Source organism: Leptidea sinapis, chromosome 1 (genome assembly GCF_905404315.1).
Source record: "Leptidea sinapis chromosome 1, ilLepSina1.1, whole genome shotgun sequence".
NCBI lineage: Eukaryota > Metazoa > Arthropoda > Insecta > Lepidoptera > Pieridae > Leptidea > Leptidea sinapis.
In genome coordinates this window covers 10,875,903-10,897,500 of record NC_066265.1, presented here as the reverse complement: position 1 = coordinate 10,897,500, position 21,598 = coordinate 10,875,903, and the positions used below count along the sequence as shown (strand labels likewise).

Below are 21,598 nucleotides of genomic sequence, written 5' to 3'. Positions count from 1 at the left end.
TACTGGTCCGATTTGAATGATTCTTTCAGTGTTGGGTAGTCCATTTATCGAGGAAGGCTATAAGCTATGTTTTTTTTTTCAAAATTAGGGATCCGTAATAAAATTGCTATTTTGTAACACATGGTGTAAAATCGAAAACCTATTTTTGCCTGCGCTGCAAAAACTATTGACAATAGAACAAAATGATGTACAGGCTATAATATAGGCAATATTTTATTACTTATAAAACTATCATGTGAATCATACTTTATATGGCAAAACAACATTTGCCGGGTCAGCTAGTATTAAAATATTACCTTAAATTGTGAGAAGTACTCGCATGTGCAATGTGGTCTGGTCAAACATTATATCTATACTTGTGTTTAATAAAGTTTGTGATATCATCAACCTTAAAGCATTCTAGAATGTTATTTAAATATATTATGTAATTATATGCTAAAATTTAAGTATAGCATTTAACATCTGAGGAAATCCACAATCCAACAAACCAGTGGGAGGCTCCTTTGCACAGCAAGCCGGCTAGATTATGGGTACCACAACGGCGCCTATTTCTGCCGTGAAGCAGTAATGTGTAAGCATTACTGTGTTTCGGTCTGAAGGGCGCCATAGCTAGTGAAATTACTGGGCAATTGAGGCCTAACATCTTATGTCTCAAGGTGACAAGTGCAATTGTAGTGCCACTCAGAATTTTTGGGTTTTCTGAGAATCTTGAGCAGCACTGCATTGTAATGGGCATGGCGTATCAATTACCATCAGCTGAACGTCCTGCTCGTCTTGTCCCTTATTATCATAAAAAAAAATATTATGATCACTTATCAGTATTTAGTATTTTTTTTTATTTATCTTATATTTAATTGTTTACTTTAAGTAAAGTGCAGGTTCTATTTACTAAATAATTACAGTTATGAATGAGCTTAAAATTACAAAAGGGAATGCTGGAAGGAGAAAGGTGATATTGAGGAAGGAACTGGTGAAAAATGAATTTAAGATCGAAAATGATACAGCAGAATCAAATGAAATTTATAATATTGGGTCTAAAGATATGACAACTCCGCAGGCCCCTGCGACCAAATACAGAAAATTTGTTAAAAAGAAATGTGAAAATAATGGACAGACTGGTAATTTTTTTAGACGTATTTTGTTCTTTAATACACAAAATATAACATTTTTTATTTTTGCCAGTTCTATGGAGATGGGATGACTAGTGGAAGGCTCCTTTGCACAGGATGCCGGCTATGCTATATGATTATTGCCATGTATTGTGTTTTGGTCTGAAGGCTGCCATAGCTAGTGAATCTACTGGTCAAACAAGACTTAATGTAGTGCCACTCACTTTTGTGCCACACATTTTGCATTTTTCAAGAATCCAGAGTGGCACTGCATTGTAATGGGAAGGGTGTATAAATTACCATCAGCTAAATGTCCTGCTAGTCTTGTACCTTACAGTCATAAAAAAAAAGAATGAGAGAGAGAGAGAATGTAATCTACAGTGCTCTGTTTTCCCAATAGTTTTTGTTTCCGAAATCACAGCTCATCATTAGATGTGCTTTGAAGGCATTGTTTATGTTGGGGATTACAATTTAGGGCCGGCATTGTTATATTATCAGGAGCCTTTTGATTTAATATAGCCAATGCCAATGGAGTTTCATTTCCGGCTTCTCATTGTGGTTTTCTTACAGATTGATATATGTTTGAGAAATTCTTTATGATTATTAATGTTCATAAGATTTTTCGTTTTTATTCGTTTCTAGGTTTTGTATTAATAAATAAATTAGCTATGAAAGTATAGTATAATTTTGCTAAAATCAAACTTTAGTTTTATCAACTGAGGAAAATATAAATCCAATCACCAATTTATAATAATAAAATATATAAAATATAGTGCATAAATGTTATTATAAGATCAGTGAATTTTAATAGAAAATTACTTTGAAGCCTTGAAGTAACATTGACATATAAGTATTTAGTAACTGCATATTTTGAATATAATTTTTAATTTAACTATGACATGTATATTTTTTCTTAATAATGATATGGTCGCTCTTATTTTTAACTTCATGATGCAATTAATTTAATTTAACTTTATTTCATGATGTAATCAATTTTGATATTTATGATAATTATTATGACTTGATTATAATATCTATATGTCAAATATTTGTATGCTCAATAACGGGCACGACTTGGAGAGCTAAAATGTATTTAAATAATGTATCTATAATGTATTACCCTAGTCAACAAATAAAGATCTTACTTACTTACTTACTATTTTTTTTTATTGAAAAGACCAACAGAATAAATGTTACAAATGAGTCTTAAATATAATAAGTAGTATTGTTTTTTATTGTACCTACAGGTCAATTACAAACTTAAATAATTACAGTTATGTGTGAGCTGAAAATTACAAAAGCGAATACTGGAAGCAGAAAGGTGATAGTGAGGGAGGAACTAGTGAAAAATGAATTTAAGATTGAAAGTGATACAGCAGAATCAAATGAAATTTATAATAGTGCTTCTGTTGCAATGACAACACCGCAAGCACCTGCAACCAAATGTAGAAAATATGCTAAAAAGAAATGTGAAGATAATGGAAATAACGGTACTTTATTTGGATGATATTATTCAGCTTTAAAAGTGTAGTAAAGCATTTGTTACTCTAAGAAATAAGGGGTTGCTTGTAATTAATTCTAGTAGGCTTCATAAGATACATAATAGCTTTAAGGGTAAATGTATACACTTTTATAATAAAGTCCCAGCCACTGTTCAGGCATTAGTTATAAATAAATTTAAATGTTTTATTTAAAAATGGCTCTGTTGTAAATACTACTACTCCACAGCTGAATATCTATGTGTACCAACAGCCTGGGACTAGATAATGATTGTTTTATAGCTATAGAAATGACTGAACAATATTGTATATTTTTATTGAAAAGAGTGCAAAAAATAGAATGCTAGGAGAGTTTCTTGCGCCACTTCTACTTTCTCAGAGTATATTAGAAATGACATGAAAAAAAAAAAAAATCTAAATGAATCAATTTTGAGAAAATAAATGCCTTTTATAATTATATGTCAAAATCAAGCTATAATAATAGTATTTTTACCTGAGGAAAATATAAAATTATCACCTGTTATATGTTTTGCTAGTGTACTCTATTACTTACCTAAATTATTACAGTTATGTGTGAGCTGAAAATTACAAAAGGTAAAGCTGGAAGGAGAAAGGTGATAGTGAGGAAAAAACTGGTGAAAAATGAAGAAAAAATTGAAAATGATGCAGCAGAATCAAATGAAATCAATAATACTGGTTCTATTGAAATGATAACCCCGCAGCCGCCAGCAACCAAACACAGAAAATATGTTAAAAAGAAATGTAAAAATAATGGAAAGAAAGGTAATTTGTTTGAATTTATTTTGGACATTTTTCTACCACTAATTAAAAGTACAGAAAGTTTACTGGTTTTGGTGTACTGGTTTTATCTCTGGTGCACCAGACATGTTGGTGGTAGAGAGGTTGCTTTATTGTGTGTCGAAAGAAAATCTGACATCACATGTCAAATTATATATTTTTTATGATAATAAGGGACTTTAAAAACCCAAAAATTCTGAGCGGCACTACAGTTGCGCTCGTCACCTTGAGACATATATAATATCTATTTATTTTTATTTTTTTTATTTTCTCCTCACAAAGATCTTAAAGCTAAAACGGTACAGTAGTGTTACATTTTTTAACAGATAGTATTTTGTGAGGAGCTGGTGTCTGAAGTAGGTTGACCCTGTATTACAGATCACCAGGACCTCACCCCCAGATATAAGGATCACAATGATTAAAATAGTACACATCCGTACTAGTAGCTAGAAGAGCAACAATATATCATAACAATAAATGACTTTAAATTTGTAAATTACTAGTAATAAAATGTGTGTGTGTGTGTGTGTGTGTGGGATAGACAAGTGACAAGAAGTGATGCAATACGTTAATATCGACTGACACAATGCTTGATATATGTTTTTCATCAAGGCCTTTTCAGCTACATCTCTTAAATTTTTAAAAATAACAATTAATTTTCGCACTCGTTTTGCTAGTTGTCCTATGTGGCATTGAAAATTTAACTTGTTATCTACCATAATACCAATATACTTGACGGTCTCTGATTTCTGGATTTTGGCACAGTGACAATATAAGTCTTCAGAATTACCACATGAGTGGAACATTATATTATGATTGGTTGTAAATTCTGTATTTCTTAGAGAAAAGGTAATATAACTGGTTTTGACTATATTTAATGTCAGGACATTGTCATTTAGCCATTCACTGACGGTATTATAGCCCTTCTGTGCACTCAAATACACTTCTTCCCAAGTATCTCCTCTAAACAATAAAGCTGTGTCATCAGCAAAGGTAACTATTTTAGCATTTGGGAGCTGTAGTTGACACAGGTCGTTTATATATACTAAAAATAAAGTAGGGCCAAGAATACTTCCCTGAGGGACGCCAAAATACACTGCGGCTGCATTACTTATCAGATTACCTATTTGGATGCATTGTGTTCTATCACTGAGGTAGCTTTCAAACAGTTTTAGTTGTATACCCCTAATCCCGAGACGATCAAGCTTTTCTAAAAGGATAGGGACAGAGACTGTGTCGAAAGCTTTTGCCAAATCAAGAAAAATGGCGATGGTTTTTTTTCTGTTATTTATATTTTTAACCAAAAAGTTTGTAAGTTCATTTACGGCGTCAGCTGTTGACCTTCCAGATCTAAAACCGAGTTGATAGTAGACTGTTTTTCTCCAAATAGCTGATGAGTCTTTTATTAATTATACGTTCTAGGATTTTTGACAATGTGGGGAGTATCGAAATAAGTCTATAGTTATTGACACAATCTCTGTCCCCACTCTTATGAATCGGGTGAATCCTTGATTTCTTGAAAGCAGTAGGAAATTCACCAGTGGACATTGCTAAATTGCAAATAAATGCTATTGGCTCAGATAAGGTATCCACATTGGTTTTTAATATTTCTGGTGGAATGCCATCAAGGACAGCGGCGGTATTAAGTTTGAGGTTATTAATAATTGTTGACACTTCATGAACATTGGTTGGGAATAAAACAAATGAGTGGGATGAGACTTTAAGGCAATTGGTGTTGTTTGAGTGTTAATATTTTTGGTTATTTTCTCAGCTAATGTTTTACCAACGCACGCGAAGAATTGGTTTATATTATTAATTTTTTGTTGTGGATTAGGTGTAGATATAAGTTCTAAGTTAGATTGGTGAGGTTTGTTAGAATACGTAATCTCTTTGATAGTCTTCCATAATTTTTTATTATTGTTTTTGGTACCTTGTAACTGCAATTTTTCATAATCAATTTTAAATTTTTTAAGTAAACTTGAACAGTAGTTTCTATATCTTTTGTATGTTGTATTAAGAATTGTTATTATTGGGGTGTTTTTTTAGTTTTTTATACAGGTTGTCGCGATTTCTAATACATTTCAAAACACCTGGTGTTACCCATGGCTTAAGAATTTTTTTACGCCTTGAAATTATTACACTTCTTGAATTGGACGCAATTAATGTTTAAAGCGTATGTATGAAAAAATCAGTAGCATTATTAACATTTTGAGACAGGTAAAGGGGGTTAAAATTTGAATTTTTTAAATCGCAAGATAGGGATACACTGTCGATACATTTTTTTGTCCTGGGGGTACTTGTTTGTTGCCAAGAGGCTAATTATAGCACGACGCTGTCATGGTCAGTAAGGGGAGATTGCAGGACTAGACAGTGAGCATTTTTTTCGTCTTTAACATGGTCGAGACACGTTTTGCTATAAGTGGGGAAAGTGTCAGCAGGTAGAATGCCATGGAAAGCAAGCATATCCAAAAAAGTAAAGCTACTAACGTCCTTACTATTTTCACCAATATCTATGTTCATATCTCCTAATACTACAATATTTTGTATGGAAGAGTATTTTAGTAATACGTTATGCAATGATTGAATAAAATTATCAATATTTTTATACCCGGGAGGACGATATATAGTTACAATTATTGTGTTGTTGCTCGGTATTACTAGTAGGCAATTTGCATCTAGAATTTCGGGCTCTTCGATTGTAGCAATTAGATCTTGTCTATAATATACGACAACACCTTCATTTTGAGTTAGATTTTTTATTGTTGCTGAGAAATTATACCCTGCTATGGTAGGGATATAGGGAGTGGAGGGAAGCCAGCACTCTGTCAATACTATATAATCCCAGTCAACATTACTTTTGATGAGTATTGGTAACAACCCATCAATGTTGCGCTTTATGCTTCTTACATTTTGTTGAAATATTTTTAAGCTTTTGGTTTTAGGTAGGAAGGTTTGACACTCCTCTATACTACAGATTGAAGATTCGGATACTTTAAACAAGTCAATTTCGTTTTAAATTTTATCAATATCGTTGAATTTTTTAAACAATTTGCATCATGAAACGTCTGTATTGGTGTTTAATATTGGGATTTGATTTGGATTGCTTAAAATGAGATAAGCATTCTTCAGTCTCAATATCTTTTACAAACTCTGATAAATGAAAATTATCCAGTATCGTTAAAAAATTATTAACATCCGCGAATTCTTATTAAATATAAAACAATGGAAATAATCTAGAAAGAAACAAGGGAATATGACTTTTTATAATAATACTATCGATACAAATTATCATAATTGGATGCAGTAATACACAACTTCCCAAAAAAGAACACTTCGGTCTCTAGAGACTTATTTGTTAAACAGCTGTATGTAATACATTTAGATTTTACGCTTACATAATGGCACAAAAAATGTGTTTGTATCGAGTGACCGCATAGATGTTCTGTGTAATGGCTAGTGAATAAAGTTGTGGAATGAGTCGTGTACTGACCGATATGTGTCTTAAAAAAGTGATTTATGTTCCTCTTGATTCTATTACAATCAATATTAAAGACAAGAGACAACAATGTTTTTTCGTAAACCAGTTCACAAATATTCACTAGAATGGAGATGGACATAAGATATTAAGTCTCAATTGCCCAGTAATTTCACTAGCTAGTCACATTATCTGATTTAACAGTGTCGCTTTTGGCACTCTAATCAGGCCTGTCTCACTGCCCGTTTAGGTACCGAATTCTTAAGTACGCACGGTGGCCACACCAACTAGCCACGAACGATCAGTGACACACGTGCGAGCTTTGTTCGTCACCTACTTCACTGATCCGATGTTATAAAAATGTGGAATCATAAAAAAGCAAAGCATATTAAAGTCATTGCGATCCAAATTAAAGCTCCCTAAAGACGCTGAAATAATCTAATTTAAAGTATTATGATTATCAAATTACCATTCATGATAGCTACCTATTTAATACCTAAACTAAGTAGGTCCAATGTGTTTTTCTTTTCGTAATTAGACCAAGAGCCGACCGCAAAAAAGAAGTTTGTTGTTATTAATATATAATAATACCTAAGAGGAAGTGTGGAAGTCTAGCTCGCGTCATTGTTCTATTCAGTCTCATTTGTACCTATTTAGAAAGTTCCTACTGTTTGAAGGAAAAATGAACTATGTTGACTATGACTTGGTGTTCCAATGAATACATTACTATCTGCAACTAATGTTGGTTTGACTACGAAAGAATATACACTGATTTATATTATAGAAAAAATTTAACTTCTTTTATAAAATTATCTAATACTAGGTAGATAAAGAAGGCAACCTTAATCTCGTCTGAAGAGTCAAGAGTCACACGATAGAAAGAGGTGTTCAATCGCTGTGCAATCTGAATTGCACCTTATTGTATGTTCGCCAATTTCTTTAAATGATTTTGCAGAGTGAGCTCTCTATACTTGTACTGTTACATATTCTTTGTTCAAACTTAGTAAAGATCAGCTACTCATTTTATATTTTATGATTATGCTATTTGACAAGTGTCCTTAAATAATTACAGCTAAGCAGGGTAAACACTTGTCTATATTGAAAATGACAAGAAGTAAAAGTGGAAGGAGAAACTTGGAGAAAAATGAAGTAAAGATTGATAACGGCGCAGAAATAACAAATAATATAAATAATACTGGTGCTTTTGAAATGGCAACACTGCCGCCTCCAGCGACACAAACTAGGAAATATGTTAAAAAGAAATGTGGCCCTGAAAATAATGGAAAGAATGGTATATTGTTTGAATTTATTTATCAACTTTTTGCAACTGTCAAAAATGCACAACAGTAGAATGAATAAGGCAATTGTTTTGATAGAAATAATCTTAATATATATAAATCTCGTGTCACAATGTTTGTCCTCAATGGACTCCTAAACTAATGAACGGATTTTAATGGGGATTACTTCATGGTGTGCAGTTTAGTCCAACTTGAGAGATAGGATAGTTTTTATTTCGATTTGGGACCCATAATTATTTTTATTTTCAATATTTGTTTTGTATGGACATATTTTCTATGAGAGAATTTAGTGACGCACGGTTTGACAGTTCCGCTGTGAAACAATTTCATTATAACAACAGGGATATTTTTACGAAATAATTCTTGATGTTTTGAAATATTATTGACAATTTCCTTTAAAACAGTATTTTTTTAACTATCTACAGAAAAACGTCTGTCGGGGCAGCTAGTATTTTCGTAAATTAAAAAAGCTTTGAGACCTTTACTAGTCTGTTTTGGCACTTATTCTTGAAGGCCTACTTCCACATGGAAGCTGAAAATGAAACAATTCGTTATTAATAATATTTTATTGTCTTCAGCTTAAGAATTTTATTACTTTCATTTTATACTGATGTGATTGAGGTTCATTAAAAATTATGTGCTGTCCAATTCATTCAGGTTCATTAAGAATGACCAATCATATGGGGCTCATTCTAAATATTGATCCAGGTCATATTGAAATGCATTGTCATTTTAACCAAATAGGCATGTGAAATTTTAGTTATAAGGTTATGGACAACAGGTTCTTAAGTTTGGTTGCTAGATTTGATACACAAATACTTATGAACGAACTTACAGACAGCTTGGTTGGATCCAGCTACATGTCTGTTGATAAAACAACTATCTCTTGATTAACCAAATAAGCATGTGCATTGTGCAATTTCAGCTCAATGGTTAGGTTAAGGCAAAAGCATTAAAATTGTATTGTTAGATTTATTGCACATATACTAACGAAGGAACTTACAGTCAGCTTGGATCCACCTGCCCATTGATATTGCACTGTCCTCACTCACTTTTGACCTTGACTTTAGGCGTGTTGGTTAGTTTAAGTAAGAGTAGAGAAGTAAGAGAGTTTTTTCTCTAACATATATAGCATATTCTCTTATAAAGTCTCCATCAAAACAATGCGAGACTGCTTTGAGAAATTTCTCAATTGGAGTAGCATGAATTCAGTGTGTATACCTTGAAAATAACACGGAACCTGGATTGCGCTCTAGTTTGTACGAATGGATATTTTTACTTTGCCGCTTGGACGATACCTCAGGCGCTGACTTGTCTTGTTTTAAGGCTATTTAACACTGTGCTTCACTCAATAGAACCCGTCTGGTGTCCGGATATAGGGGATGATTTTTGCAATAGTTACTTTTAGCCAGTCCACCGTATAAGAGCTCTTGCATCAAAGCTTGAGGGTTTCTACACATATAAAAATAGCAGTGCAGTGGAAGAGGTGAGGCTGCAGATTTCTACGTGTATCGCAACATATACTGCCTCGTCTTCCTCTGGTTTAACCTTCCGAAATCGTCCGTGCCCCAGGTTACTTGATTTTTCAAATACACCAAAAGTGCCGTACGGCACACTATTCCCTCACCAAGTTCAGAACCTGTTTTGTTTATAAGATGATTTATTTTTCATGGTCTTATTTCCATAGCTTGTTTCAATAGCTTTCTGGTACATTCACTCAAATCATCCTAATTATAAGCAATCTATTAACACACGTAAAATAATACGCATTGACTGAGCCCTTTTTGATTGAGCCCTTTCGCTCGCGTGTGCTGTCATCACAGGGTGACAAGGTATTTTCAGAGCGAGCTCTCTCGTTGTCCTTGGGTGAGTAGGATCTCTGCCCAGCAACAGCACCAGCTTTGCTTTCTCATAGACGATTAGATAGCGCGTTTTCCGTATGGTCTTTCTTCAGGCTTTTTAGCGCTTTCAACTGGTTTGATGGACGCTGTCTTGCGGACTTCCCTTTGTTTCCAGCTGCAAAGCCTCCCTGCACCTCTTGGGATCTAGGGGTGTTGTTGTTGCTGGCAATCCTCTTCCTAGTTTCCGTTTGCCCTTGGTTTGGTGTGGCCTTGCTGGGAGCTTTGCTTTGACGTTCTAGCAGAGAAAATGTTTTAGAAAAGGACTTGATATTTCTCTTCTCGAAATGCAAAGTCTATGCATCTTCCGTGAAGGCCGTTGCTGGCCGTGTACATGGAGGTAGGAAGAAGATGTAGCAACTCTTATCGCGAGTGGCCAATTACTTTAAGGCCGAGAGATTCGTGAAGTAAAATGAGAAGGAAGTAGGGGAAGGGTAGGAAGTATGAATTTTAATTAATTTTCGGAGTCTATAGTAATTTGCCAATAACTGACCTTCCGCCAGATCCAACATCAAACCGATATTGGGAGTTAGTCTGATTAGACGAATTAGCGGTCGAAAGTTAAGGCTTCGTTTCTTCTGGCTATAGCGTAGAATTTTCATCAAGTCTAGTGGCACAGCCCATTTTTAGAGTTCTAACTATATTGCTCAAACCTCTGGATGAGCGCAAGTGTTTCCCCGTGATATGTTGGTTCCTTCTATGAAGGGGTATGTTTTCTATTCTCATTTTTATACATATATTTGTTTAAGATGTGTGTTGATAGGTTTTTTGTTTCAGTATATGTAGATATCATGAAGGAAAATAAAAGAAATATTGAAAAATTTAAGTCATCAAATTTACTTGTTGGTAAAAATATTCAAAATTTTGGCCTGTGTTCTAGACCATCATCTTATAGGTCACCTGCATTATTTTGGACCAAAACTATGTCAAGCACTAGACTCACAGCTTGTTGTCCTGTTACCTCTAAAGATATTGTATGTATAGATAGAAAGCTACCTATTATTATTCTAGACAAAATTGACAATAAAAATAATTTGGTGCCCGAAGTTGGTGGTGAGGGCACCACAGATTCCAGAAACCTAAACGCTGATGACGATAACCATATTACGAAAGAAACTCAATCTGAAACAACACCGACGATGTTGTATTTTAGCACATCTATGTCTGATGCAATATCGTTAGAGAAAAATCAAAGTCATATTTCAGCATTAGACAGATTAAGAGATGAGTTGGAAACTGTGTCTAACATTAGTGTGCAACCGGTTTATTTTAAAGAAGACATGTATCCTCAAGATAATCTTCTCCAAAAAGAATTATCACAGAATGAAAAAAAATTTAAAGTGTCATGCGAAGATATAAAGAAGCGATTAAAGTCGTTAACAAATGAAGTTCTGAATATAGATGAACAAACAAATCCATTAATTAACAGCACAGTATTTGTACCCATAAATGATAAGAATAACAATGATGGTCAGGACCTTGGAGCAGACAATCCCAATGAAACCACTCAAACATCATTAAATGACAGTGAAACTGAAAATAACAACAAAATAGTATTAAATTTATCACAAAAAAATGATGAAGATGTTGATAATGATGATGGAGACACTATTTCTCTGTATGCTGAAAGTATAACAGCATTTGAGACAAATACTAAACCTAGTACTTATTTGGCAAACATAAAATCTGCTGTTCTAGAAGAGTATGTTCCGAAACCGATAAGTACACAGTTTAAAACACCAAAACCCATTATCTATAATCCCACTAAAAAGATTGAGTTGAAAGAACAATCTCTTACACGTACAAATACCATAAGAGTTTGTGAAAAACATAACGCAGATTCAACCTCTCTTCAAAATGGTTTTGAATCTTTTGAGAATAGAAGTTTGCCAAATTTATTCTCTAATATATTAAGCAATCAAGAAGAAATTACTTTTCGAAACCAGATTGATGATAACCAACCTCTTCTAATGCGAAGGCTATATAAACCCACCGATCTTCTTAAATCTACAATTTTTACAGGGGTGTGCATATTTTATAATGTGTCTAAATGTAAGAAAAGTATTTGTAACTATCCCCACACGGTTGTAAGCTTTGAGCATGTTAAAAAACAACTAATTTTTTTAAGTAGAGAAACATTTATTGAAGAATACTTGTTATTAAGAAAAACGCCTAAGTTAATGCAGCGGTACGGGCTATTCTACGTCGACGAGTGCATTCGACGTAATCTTTCTGGATTTCTAGTTGAAATGGCAATGGACTTTATAATGTGGATTTCGGATCTGGACATATCAAAGAAACTGATGGGGAGGGAGGCGATTGAAAGAATGTTGCTATACCTTAATCATATTGAATTAAGTGTATGTGCTGATATACTTAAATTGTCCATGACTCCTAAATCACTGTTATGTGAGGAATTTTTGGCAGTGATTGCAACTACACAAAATTTTTCACGATTTAGGACTGTTTTTGTTAATTTAACAAAACTAATATGTAATACAAAAAGAACTTTCAGTAATCAAATTGTGCTACAAATAATGGAGCGAATTTGTATTTTGCCTTATGAGCTGTCTTTGGCCCGGACATTAATTGAAATGTTTCGCTATTCAGATCGTAGTATTTTCCAAAATGACATGATTGGAAATTTCGAGAAAAAAATGTTAAAAGAAAATAGCAATCTGTATAGTGCTTTTATTGATTTGAAAAACGGTGCTACGTCTTTGGTGGATCCAGTGAATGTTACCGAAGAGGAGGCTCAACCAAGTGTGCAGCTGGAGAAGGATGTGCGGTGTTCTCCAGACACAACTATACTGGATTATTTGGTATGTAGCTAAGGCTGTGTCTTTTATCTAAATTTATCTTCATATTTTTCTCTTTTGCAGTATTAGAGTTATTGCAAAAGTGTTGCCGGATTTAAGGGTGAAATGTCATATTGAGCTGGTAATACATCAGAAGGAAGAATAAAAACTTAGTTGTGAAACAAGGTTGCTTTAGAAGCATGTGGTTAGTGAACTCCACACATCTAAATAGTAAGGCCGCGTTTGCATCTGCAAGATAAGTTCCGCGAGGAATGTCGGACAGTCTGTCTCGCGACAGATCTCGCTGCTTATCGATCTAGTTGTGTATATCTCGCAGCAAGTATCGCCCGCACGGCTTGTGTTTTTGTTTAAATTGAAAATAATAAGTCATCGGCAAAGTCGTGAATGGTCTCGTGAAGAAACTATAAAGTTAATAGGATTTTATGAGTGCAATCCTTCTTTGTGGGGGACTAACGGCATGCGGATTATAAAAACCGAATTATTAACCGAATAAATAAATAAATAAAAGAATTCTCTACAACTGAGAATGAAGTCCGAAAAATCGCAGCATCAAAGTGAGTGAGTCTTTCCTTCGGTGATATCGAATCTCTGAAATGTGTGTCTTGTGACTTGTTTTTTTTTTTATAACTTCACCTAGTTTTACTAAAATAACACTTCTAAATGAACTGCGGTGATACGAATAAAATTGAAATATTGTTGACCATCTTCCAGTTGTATTCCACTTAATAAATTATGGTAAACACCAGCTTCACATCTCGTAGAAATCCATTCTCGAACCCAAATTGATCTTTTTTTCTTATTCAACAACAAAATTATTAATGCAGCTGCTACACGTGCGCGTGTTGACAGTTCCTATCGCGTCACTCGTAAGCTCTCGTGTGTAAACACCTCCGCGATAGTATGATCCTATAGCAGAAATAAATTGCAGGAATTAGTACGACATGTAAACACTATTGCAAGAAGTCATGCAAGACTTCCGCGAGTTTGCTTGCTGGTGGAAACGCGGCCTAAGGATGTCACGATGACATTCAGTCGTAGGAATTAGATAAATTACCACTTCAGAGAGCTCACCTAGAATCTGTTCATAGAGAACAAGCTACCATGCTAATCCTCAGCATAGGCCACTCTGTGGCATATGATCCAAAGCAATCTGTATTATGAGCTTCTGGGGTTACATTCGATTGAGGTAAAAAACAATTGGATTGTAGCACCTGTTGTAGATGGTTACAAATTTTTGCCCTAAACTTAAAAGCTGAGGTCATTTGTAATTCTTGGTAGTGTGAGTGTAGTAATCGCTTATTGTCATGTTACACTGTACCACTATGCTATATCTTTTCAGGGTTCCGTAGTCAAATGAAAAAAAACGGAACCCCTATACATTCGTCATGTCTGTCTGTCTGTCCGTCCGTATGTCACAGCCACTTTTTTCCGAAACTATAAGAACTATACTGTTGAAACTTGGTAAGTAAATGTATTCTGTGAACCGCATTAAGATTTTCACACAAAAATAGAAAAAAACATTAAATTTTGGGGGTATACTTAGAACTGAAACTCAAAATTTTTTTTTCATCAAACCCATACGTGTGGGGTATATATAGATAGGTCTTCAAAACACTACGTTTTCCGGTACGTGGTCGCCATTCTGGACGGAGGACTTTACTGCCCCAACGGCCATCTGTCCGATGTGTCCTGCCCACTGCCACTTCAGTTTCGCAATCATTTGGGCTATGTCGGCTATGCTATGTTTTGTACTTAATCTGGTCCAAACAGCTGTATATCGCTGACTTAGTTCTATAGCATTCCTATGCTATAGAACTAAGTCTACATGGTTTAAAATTTGAATTTTTTTAGTAAAAGCTAACATAACTTAGTTCTTAACTTAGTTCTATAGCATTCCTATGCTATAGAACTAAGTCTACATGGTTTAAAATTTGAAGTTTTTTAGTAAAAGCTAACATACGGATAAACAAATTGTGAATTTATCAGTACAACGTGGGACCAGTGGGAGGCACCTTTGCACAGGATGCCGGCTAGATTATGGGTACCACAACGGCGCCTATTTCTGCCGTGAAGCAGTAATGTGTAAGTATTACTGTGTCTCGGTCTGAAGGGCGCCGTATAGCTAGTGAAAAGTCAAGGTGACGAGCGCAGTTGTAGTGCCGCTCAGAATTTTTGGGGTTTCAAGAATCCTGAGCGGCACTGTATTGTAATGGGCAGGGCGTATCAATTACCATCAGCTGAACGTCCTGCTCGTCTTGTCCCTTATTTTTAATAAATTAAGTACGCGAGCTCGCTCATTGTATGAACTGTCATATTACGACTAAATAGGTATTTCTACGTCAAAACATATAGGTTCTGGATAAGTAATATATTATATATTAAATGCTTTTCTCGAAACACAATATTATTCCGATCGGTTCAGTAGTTTCTCAGTAGAACGATGGAAAAAACTGGCTTTCTATTGTTATTAATACCTATAGATATAATGATTTTAAAAGACATATAATATTAGCACTACAATCGCCTAACTACACACACGAACCTCACAATTTAAACCAAATTGTTGTTTATTACGTAACAATGATAACTAATCATGAGAATAATTATTACGTACTAATTAAATGCACTAAACACAGCGATAGAACTACTACCTACGAAAAAATGTGTGTGCGGTGCGCGAAAAGACGTTTTCACCACAATAATAATTTACGATTTCAATATTTTTGTCAACCTACTTGGCTAAAAACCTTTGGCTTTGGGTAAAACACCATAAAAAGCATAATGCGAGCATTACACATGCTTGCTTCTTATTTATTAAAAAAAAAACACAATGTAACATTACAGATAAGCTCTAAAGCGGTACAAAGATACTATACTAAAGAAAGAAAACAATCAAATTTGTAAAACTAAGTATCTTATTTTATAGAGCTTACACGCATCATACTCTCAAATCTTTTCTTACATTCTTTGACCAAACATCCCATCGAGCTGGCAAATAGATCACACTGTGGTGCTACCGAGGTACAGAGTTTAGAAGACAGTTGGCTCGTATTACAGGCGTGTAAATATCCGCTTTAGTGTACGTACTAGGTCGGTTCAAAGAAACGGAGCGTACGTTGTAATCTATACTAATATTATAAAGCTGCAGTGTTTGTTTGAACGCGCTAATCTCTGGTACTACTGGTCCGATTTGAATGATTCTTTCAGTGTTGGGTAGTCCATTTATCGAGGAAGGCTATAGGCTATGGCTATTTTTTTTCTAAAATTGGGGATCCGTAATATAATTGCTATTTTGTAACACAAGGTGTAAAATTGAAAACCTATTTTTGCGTGCGCTGCAAAAACTATTGACAATAGAACAAAATGATGTACAGGCTATAATATAGGCAATATTTTATTACTTATAAAACTATCGCGTGAATTATACTTTATATGGCAAAACAACGTTTGCCGGGTCAGCTAGTAAGTAGTATATTAAGTCCACTCTGCCACGTATTATTTTGAGAACAATTTTAGTAAGAGCCACGTACCTACGTAACTGCAGTGAGTCTAATCCCAGATGTCCTTGTAAAAAGAGTGTTGGTCACATAATTCTTAGTATGGTTCATGATGTCTTTTAACATGTGAATACTTTCAGAGCAAATCTTTAGAGGATACAAATCGCAAGCCCAATACGAGTGTGTCTATTGTATCTGGTTGTTCTGGGGTCAGTCCATCTAATCAGATATGTCCACCACCAATATGGGGGCCCAGACAAAGAAACATCCAACCATGGTATACACCAGGACCAAGCACTCCATTCAACAATGTGAGAATAGTGCGGCCAGGATATTCCAAAGTCTTGCCTCATAGGTTAGACCAGAAAAAGGTAAGTGAAAGATGTTATTACCTAATTCATTACAAACTAGACTATTATTATTGTTATGTCCAAATAGAAATGTTTTTTAGTTTTAATGTGCAATCAAAAATTCACAAACAAGCTAAACATCTAAATAATTATATTTAAAATTAAATAGAAAATAAGTTTAAGTATATTTTGATACAAGGATCAATTTGTTAGTGCCAAAGTATATGCGTTAGAAATAAATTATCAATTTTATTATATTTATGGTTCACTATTTTGGCGACAATCGCTTAAACGTTAAAGGGATATAAGCTGTCCCGGGCTCTTTTGTAGGATTGTTTAAGATAAATATTTCTATCATACATTATATATGTGCATTGGTTTTCAAGCAAGGTAAGCTCTGCAGATCTAACTAGTCGTTGTTACGGTCCGTGGTTACGGTTTATTCCGACAGTACGACATAAGTTGTATGAAACGCTGCTTGCTTCGTTTATGCAATCCGTGGACTGCCTACTGTAGGTAGTAAATTAACTTTAACACAAGTGCTTTATTTATTAAGTTCATAACGAAGTAGGCACTGCCTTATTGCCTATATGATATGCACGCCCCCGCGTGCAACTCCAACAGTTTTTCGGGCCCTCGCCAGAATAACTTTTTTATCCCACTTACTTGACACTAATTCTCGTTATTTTTTTAATCATTCACACCTATATCTTTATAAATTATAGCCAATGTTTTATTCTGAATTCTAAGCTGTATTATTGTAAAGTTTCATTAAAACCCATTCGGTAGTTTTCCGTGAAGAAGTGACAACCATACACATACAGTCACAAACTTTCGCATTTTTAATATTAGTAGGAGTAGGTTTTCAATATTCATATAGTATTTATGTACTCTTATTTTGTGTATTTTATTTAATTAGATTTACTATGGATCAGGGGCGTGCATATCATTTTTTCTTATGAAAATAAGGGACGAGGCGAGCAGGACGTTCAGCTGATGGTAATTGATTGACGCCCTACCCATTACAATGCAGTGCCGTTCAGGATTCTTGAAAAACCCAAAAATTCTGAGCGGCACTACAATTGCGCTCGTCACCTAGAGACATAAGATGTTAAGTCTCGTTTGCCCAGTAATTTCACTAGCTACGGCGTCCTTCATACCGAAACACAGTAATGTTTACACATTACTGCTTCACGGCAAAAATAGGCGCCGTTGAACCCATAATCTAGCCGGCTTCCTGTGCAAAGGAGCCTCTCACTGGTAAAAAATATTATAGCCAATTTGGCAGTACCTACCCCGATAAAAACCTAAATAAATATAGCACTAGTGTTAAAGTTAATTTAGTTCCGTTATTTTATAACCAAACTTCAATTGAACACCCACTCAAAAATATTTCCTTACGCTAGCTACTAGACACCTACGGTAAGCAATCTTTGCATATTCCAAACCTGAACTACGACTAGTTAGATCCACAGTGCCTACCTTGTTAAAAAAACCAACGCACGCCCCTGCTATGGATATTTCTAGAGAAAAACAATGATGGGAAGACAAACAATTTACTCTTTACCTTTTTGTTTCAGGTGAAAAACCGAAGAAACGGTCCATATTATTAGTACGTATAACGACTGTAGTAGTGCCGGATTAACCGCATAGCAAGAGTAGCAATTGGCACGGGCCCCGCGCGAAAGGGGACCCGCATATTTAAACCCACTCATCTCTTACTTAGCGTATTTTTTTTAAGATTTTGGTATATTGAGTTTGCTTGATATCACAAAAACGTTAAACTTTACAACTTTTCCTACCAAGACAATCGTCAGACACTCGGTAACAGACTATTTCCAATATAGATTAAGGGCTCTTTCAAAGAATTTGCTACGGGCCCCGCGCTTGCTTAATCCGGCATTGGACTGTAGCATAACAGTGAGAACTGAATTTTCTTATTGATTGGTGTGTTTTGGTGCCTTGTTCGAATAACAATGGTTTTTTCGGCTGTAACCTAATTGTTTATTCATTCAGAGTTTACTCGCTTTACTAGATCGTTGTTTTTTTTTGTTAATATTTGAATTTACAGTATGACTGGAAATATAGGGACCGGGATCACATTATTATGGACCTGATTAATAATGAAAGTAGTTCTCAACAAATATATATTGTCGGATTCATATACTGTACACCTATATAATTATGTTTTTCAAGCATTTTCGACTAATTTGTTGATTTTTTTTGTATAATAAAAGTATGGTGTTGATTTGTTAAGACTCAAGAGAATTTAAAAGTGTATTTTATACCAACGTCAACACTTAACAGTGGAAATTTATTTGTCTTTTGCGAATTGCATTTGTATAATTACATAAGTTACATCGACAAGAAATCGTTATCGCTACTTAAGTGAACTCATGAACGCTCGCTTCGCAAACTATTATAAAAATTCTGTGGTATTGTTACATTTTGTAAATAATATATTCATAGGTACTTTACGCTATAAGACCAGTGTCCTATTATGCTGGGCACGTATTTGAGGCTTCATAATAATCACTTTAAAACCGTTTTTAAACGTACAAATTCCAAAGCTGGTTCACATGGTTCGATTTTGGTCTACATTACTTGAAGGTCAGTAGAAAACCAGTTCTAATGCTCGGGACACACTAACGCGACACGTCAATGCCCGTGTTCGCGATAAAGGTAGTTTTTCCAATAACAGCACTAGAGCGCATTATGCGGCATAATGCTCAACGTTGAATGCAAAGAGGATGTAAATACGACGTAATAACCCTAACTAAAAATTCAAATTTAGTTTAGTATGAAACGTGCAGTGATTTGACATAAGTTTGAAATAGTAGTATTTACAGTATAGCGATTGGCGACGACGTATAATCCGGTTAAGTTTGAAAGCGAACAGTTACTTAAAACTTAGTAGATTTCGGCAATCTCCGATTTTTAGAAGATTATAGCCGTCATCTGTCAATCTATCAATGACTGCACGTTTCATACAATCGAGTTAAGGTTCAAACATTACATTTTTTTATATTTTTTTTCAACACTGAACTAAGCGCACTCTGCTGGTGCATTTGAAAACTAATTCATGTTCCAATTAAGGATCATCACAGTTGTGCGGCACTGAGTCGCATTATACTCTGTAAGTGGCAAACTACCATATATTGTTTTAAGTATACAGGGTGTCCCAAAGTTACGGGACATGGAGGGAAAGTACCTTAAATATCGAAGATAGGCTATTTTACTGAAAGAAGACTATATTATTTTTAAAAATTAGTACTTCTGCATTCAAAGATTTTCTAAAACTTTTTTCGAGTTACAAACAGAATTGTGCCATATCATATCGAGTATTCACCATAAAATGATAAGAAAATCAACAGGCAGCGGACTCATTAAAAGAATGAATGAATGAACTCATTCAAGATTTTTTTTATCATTTTATGGTGAATACTCGATGATATGGCACAATACTGTTTGTAACTCGCCCACGTTCTCGTATCGTTTTTTGTATAGCATATCTTTCACATATTCCCAAAAGAAGAAATCTAATGGTGTAAGGTCCGGGGATCTGGCCGGCCATCTAATCGGTCCATTCGTACCAATCCAAGTAGGAAAACATTCATTTTACGTTGTTCCTTTCCTTTAAAATACTGTGTTACTTAAGAAGAGTTATTAGTTTTTGGCCATTCTTTCGATTGGCATTATAAAAGTAGGGGTGTTTTTTTTTTACATTTCAGTCGGTTGGATTCCCAGACGAGGCAAGTAATTTTTAGAAAATCTTTGAATGCAGAAGTTCTAACTTTTAAAAATAACATAAAGTCTTCTTTCAGTAAAATAGCTTCTAATCTTCGATATTTAAGGTACTTTCCCTTCATGTCCCATAACTTTGGGACACCCTGTATACCATTCTGAATGTGCATTCGTCATTGTAGTCTTTTAAACAACATTAATTCTAATGTTAATGCTCTTTGAATTAAGATTGTACCTATAACCCACATTGTGTCGCCGCCAATCAACATTTTGTGATAGACGATTCTTGTAACTTTTGTGCCTAGGAGGGATTGGTAGATGTCGAGTTTCTGCAAAGAAAGCCATGTTTGTGCCAACATTACCTTTGGAACTGGTTTGCAGAACTCCGAGGAGCACAATGACTTCCTGTGAATGAGACACTTCAAGCTGTGGAATGAGCTTCCTTGAATGTGTTTCCGGGACTTTACGAAATTGGTACCTTCAAAAAAGCGCGTACACCTTCCTTAAAAGCCGGCAACGCTCTTGTGATTCCTCTGGTGTAGCAAGAGAATATGGGCGACGGTGATCACTTAACACCATAATGCTCGTTTGTCCTCCTATTTCATAAAAAAAAATGAGTTCCTTGTTAGATCATTTAATGTTACAGTATTATAGAAGACATTGATCGTGCATTCACGTGCGTGTTGGGGCTCAATGGCAAACGTAGAGTGGCCACTTTAACGCATGTAATTCTCGGACCCCTTTGATGTACCGCAATTGTGCTATCGCCTAAGGTCGAATGCCAATTTGAACGCCATTGTAAAGCTATTGCAATAAATCATTGACGACGTTTTCTGTTAGTGTGGCCCCAGCATTAAGACACGTCCAGACGGTTCAATTAAAATCGATTTAAACTTCACTAAAACGCTGCGGAGTTTATGAAACGTGTAATCAATATTTGTAGTATTTTACGCGACAAAGTTAAAGAAAAGAAATACTCATGAAAATATTATTTATTAAACTAGTGATTATGAAATAGCCAAACACAAAAATGTGAATATGTAACTTAAAAGCATAAACAAATACCTTAGAAAAACTTCGACGTGTCGAAGTTTCACAACCTCACGTAGGC

General features: G+C 34.8%; 1 protein-coding gene across 4 annotated transcripts in view; it reads left to right on the top strand.

The window, feature by feature from the left end:
• LOC126966468 (uncharacterized) overlaps nt 1–18,897 on the top strand; it is a 20,505-nt gene extending 1,608 nt beyond the window's left edge. Inside the window, exons 2-8 of one of the 4 annotated variants that reach the window (XM_050810532.1) lie at nt 930–1,118; nt 2,384–2,599; nt 3,176–3,391; nt 7,954–8,172; nt 10,855–12,899; nt 16,534–16,764; nt 18,324–18,897. In XM_050810532.1, the coding sequence (XP_050666489.1) occupies nt 930–1,118; nt 2,384–2,599; nt 3,176–3,391; nt 7,954–8,172; nt 10,855–12,899; nt 16,534–16,764; nt 18,324–18,356 (3,149 nt within the window). In that variant the 3' untranslated portion in view covers nt 18,357–18,897. Of the gene's footprint in view, nt 1–902; nt 1,119–2,356; nt 2,600–3,175; nt 3,392–7,953; nt 8,173–10,854; nt 12,900–16,533; nt 16,765–18,323 lie in introns of all 4 variants that reach the window. The other 3 variants (XM_050810551.1, XM_050810520.1, XM_050810542.1) reach the window with 3 other exon arrangements.
• The last annotated feature ends 2,701 nt before the right edge of the window (nt 18,898–21,598 follow it).